At 60.3% G+C, this 4252-nt stretch overlaps 1 protein-coding gene across 1 annotated transcript; it reads right to left on the bottom strand.

The window, feature by feature from the left end:
- Positions 1-3421: 3421 nt before the first annotated feature.
- On the bottom strand, positions 3422-4000 carry LOC119354254 (RING-H2 finger protein ATL74-like). Its single transcript, XM_037620968.1, has one exon. It carries the CDS (start codon positions 3998-4000, stop codon positions 3422-3424), a length of 579 nt encoding a protein of 192 aa, XP_037476865.1.
- Positions 4001-4252: the final 252 nt, after the last annotated feature.

The raw sequence follows: 4252 nt of genomic DNA, 5'->3' as shown, positions 1-4252 counted from the left end.
GTGATTTGTGAGGTGGCTGCAAGAGTGGTCAGATATGAAAATCATATTGTGTTCAAGTGTCTCTCTCTTTCCTATCGACGGGATCGAATGAGGTGCGTCATAGACTGTGTTGAGTAACGGGATTGTATTAGGAAACATAGATTAGACTAGGAAATATTCTGACCTGCCTTTTACTCCAAGTAAATCATGTATTCCTATATATATATATATATATGTCCACGAGGCTTAAGCAATACATCAAATTATTCCATCAAATCTTTCTCTTCCTTCTAACATGGTATCTATCGCAAGTTGATCCTAAACCCTAGCTGCCGCCGCTTCCGCACCCGCGCGCCGCCTCCGGGGCGGTCGGCCTCCATGACCGCCGCCAGGGGCCGCGCCGCCCGTACCTAGGGTTCGTCCGCCGGCCGTGTTGGCCGGCTGTCCTAGAGAGTCTTTTTCCCCGATCCTTTGATCCGGGTTTTCTCCCTCTCGCCGGTCGCTTTGATCGGCGTCTCTTTTTTGGTTTTCCGGTCAATCTGATCCGGTTAGCGTCACCCATCGCCGCCGTCGATCCCGTGCGCCTCTACTCCAACATTGGCGCGATCGGCCGGCTTCTTCACCGACCCGACGGCCTCGCGCGTCTGCCCGTCGGTCGCCCCGACCCGGCGGCCTCGCGCGGCGTCCTTGCGTCGGCCCGCCGGTCGCCCCAACCTGGCGGCCCCGCGTCATGCGGCGGCCCTTCACCGCCGCCGTTCGCGCGACGGTCCGCTCGTCGATCTACGTCGGCCGTCACCGCCCTGCTTCGATCGGAACACCTGCATCACCCCGACCCGGCGGCCTCGCGCCATGTGGCGGCCAATCATAGCCGCCCAGCCGCCCGCCGCCGCCGGCTTCATCTTGGACTCCGCCGTCACCGCGCCTCCACCGAGCGGCGTCCCCGACCTCGCGCGCGATCAGATTGATCACCCGCCCGCCGCCGTGATCCGTCTCATCTACGCCGTGCGACCGACCTGGCCCGTTGGTTGCGCGCGCCTCCGCAGGCCCCATGAAGACCGTCTCGAGTTCAGCGCGCCCCTCTACCGATCGAGCAATGGGCTGCCGCTGCGTCGCCCCGTCGGGCCGCAACGCCGCCGCCCCGTGGTTCTTCTCCCGGCTGCACCGGCCCGCGTCACTGCTGCGTCGCCCCTTCGGGCCGTAGTACCGCGGCCCGCGGTCCACTGCCGCCTAGAGGCCGTCCGCTCCAGGTCGTCCCCGTGGCAGCACTGACCCTCGCGCCGCCACTGCGTCGCCCCGTCAGGCCGTAGCGAGCGTGGCCCACGGTCCACGCCGCCGTCCAGAGGTCGTCCCCGCGGTTACACCGACCCGCGCTCCTCTGCCGCGCCGCCCCTTCGGGCTGTCGCGCCGTGGCCCGCGGTCCCTGCCGCCGCCCCGAGGTCTTCCCGCCGTCACCCCGACCTGCCCGCCGCCGCTGCGTCGCCCCTTCGGGCCGTAGCGCGGCGGCCCACGGTCCACTTTGTCGTCCACGCGCGTTGACTTCCCGTGGTATGCGTCGCGCCACCTCCCTTGGCGCGGGAACGCCATCGTCCGCGCCGGTGTTCGTCATGCTGTCGGGTTCTTCGCCTACTTCGAGCACCGCCGCTGCGCTCCTAACCTAGCCGCCGCCGCCGTCAGGCCGCCGCCGCCGCTCTTCTTTGGCCGCCGCCGCTACCCACGTAGCCGCCGCCGCCGCTCGTCCACCTCCTTCGTCTTCGTCCAGCACCGGCCCGTCGCCAGCGTCATCGTCATCTACCCCGACCACTCCATCTACTCCGACAACCGCAGGCGACATCGGCTCCGCGTTGATTGACGCCGCAACCGTCGTCGAGTCCTTCTCTGCTAGCCTCTCCGACTCCTCTGACATGGCGTACAACTTGTGCAGGTCCTCGTCTATGCATGCCCGGTGCTGGCAACACCGATGCGTGCCTTCATCCACGATGTTTTCCCAGGCCTGGCAAGCCTGGTGTGGCGCTTCGTCAACTTCGTCTTCGTCCTCTACGCATGCCCGGTGCTGGCAACACCGGTGCGTGCCTTCGTCTATGATGTGTCCCCGGGCTTGGCAAACCCGCCGCGACGCGTCGTCAACAACGTCTTCTTCCTGACGCACCACTACTTCGACACCACTCCGCCCATGCTAACTCGGCGCCCTCTTGCTCCCGCGGCTCCATGGCGACATCCTCGACACCGGCTCCCCGACTCGACATCGACCATGACATTCTTCGCGCGGCTATCTCGACCACGGCTACACCACTCTCGGCTCTCGGCTACCTCGACAAACGGCACAAAGGGCTACCGCCTGCTTGAGCAACCTCGTTGGTTTCCACTCCAGCCACGACTCCGCGATGCGTCGGCCATTACGACCGTGGGAGGGTGTCCGTCGGCTTGCCTTCGGATTCTTCTCCAGTCTCACCGTCCGCGTCGCTACCGTTGTGACTGCGGGGGATGTTGAGTAACGTGATTGTATTAGGAAACATAGATTAGACTAGGAAATATTCTGGCTTGCCTTGTGCTCCAAGTTGATCATGTACTCCTATATATATGCCCACGAGGCTCAAGCAATACATCAAACTATTCCACCAAATCCCTCTCTCCCTGATCCTAAAAAAAAAAAAACCTCTCTCCCTTCTAACAGACTGTAAGGAGGAAAGGTCCTTGTCCACTTGTGTGGCCAGGTTTAGGGCTCTTTCAGCATGAAGATCCAACTTGTGAAACATCGCTAGGCAACAGAGGTTATTGTCAGTGACAAATTCGAGGACAAGTATGTGTGTACTCCTCGTGAAAACATGCGATCTTCCCTTTCTCTATTTCAGGTAATGTTCGTGTGCGAACGACATGTTCTTGTTGAAGGTGTTGGTTTGAAGCTTGAGTGCGGTGATGAAAGTCCCATGTTAGACCTTGATAGAACCTGTCAACATCAACGCGTGCACACCAATTTTTCTTGGCTTTGCCCCGGAGTAGCATAGTTTTTTTTTAGTTCAGTGACATGTCATATTTTTAGTAGGATGGCCTCAGGTTTTCCCTTTTTATGGAAGCCGATTCGTTCTGCATCGATCCTAGGCTTCACATACTTAAATACCCAATAATATAGGTTTATCAAATAACCAATAATATAGGGCTGTGTGCATATCTGATGGAGAGACGAGGTGTTATCCTCCCCCTTTCCAAAAGAAAAATGTTCTATGATGTTTTCGCCGTCAAATATTTACAGTGAGCAAATGAGCATTTCGAATGTTCGATCATATACTCGATGCGACCACGAGCTACATGCTAGCGCGCGCCTGACATCTTAGAAGCATTGCAACCATCGCCGGATGATTCTACAAGAGCTTCCGCATGCAGAACAGTGCTCCTTTGTCATGGTAAGTGGTACCGGCAATGGCAATGCTTCGTTGCACCCTAAAACTCACACGATGACCACAGTGATCGTGCTGTTCTCTGCGGGGCACTGGCTGCCGCCGTCGTCGCCCTTCGCGGGAGAGCCGTCGATCACCGGCCGCCTGCACGTCGGACACGAGCTGTGGGACACCAGCCATGCGTCGACGCACCGGACGTGGAACCCGTGGCCGCACTGCGGCAGCACGCGCACCTTCTCGCCGTCGACGAACTCGCCGAGGCATATGGCGCACACGTCGTCGATGTCCTCCCCGGAGCCGTACACTTCCACGGGGAGGCTCCTGAGCACGCGCCTCTTGATGCCGCCGCCGCTGCAGGCCACCCGCGCCGTCGCCCCGGGCTGGCCGGCTGCGACCGCGGTTCCAATCCCCACGTACCGGAGCGCGCACCGCGCCAGCGAGTTGAGCCCGATGGCGAACAGCAGAGCGAAGAAGAGCGCGGCGAGGATGATCACCACGTTGGTGTCGAAGGCCGAGCCTGGACCCGACGGCGCCGCCGCGCCTCCCCCGTGTCCATCGGCGTGGTCTTGGAGAGCAGCTAGCCCCGCGGCGATGCTCGACGTCGGCGCCTCCGAATCAGGGCGACCCATGGTACTGTTGATGAAGTTGAGAGAGAGGAGGCGTCCACCCAAGACCCAACGCTGGATGTTTCAGACTATTCGAAGTCGAGTGATGCCTGTGCTAAGCTGCTGTTCGTGTTCGTCTGTAACTCTCTGCTCCGTTCGTGGAGTATATATAAGAGGGCGCGGTCGCCGTGCCCGCCATCGTTCTGTGGGGTGGTGTTGCGCGGGAGTGTACTTTGTAGAAAGGCGCTCCCGGGCCGAGCCAAGTTGCACCCTGCA

This window comes from Triticum dicoccoides, chromosome 1A (genome assembly GCF_002162155.2).
Source record: "Triticum dicoccoides isolate Atlit2015 ecotype Zavitan chromosome 1A, WEW_v2.0, whole genome shotgun sequence".
NCBI lineage: Eukaryota > Viridiplantae > Streptophyta > Magnoliopsida > Poales > Poaceae > Triticum > Triticum dicoccoides.
This window is presented reverse-complemented; position numbering and strand designations above follow the sequence as displayed.

Coding starts and splice junctions, on each gene's coding strand:
- LOC119354254 (XM_037620968.1), bottom strand. CDS start 4,000: ATGGGTCGCCCTGATTCGGAGGCGCCGACGTCGAGCATCGCCGCGGGG.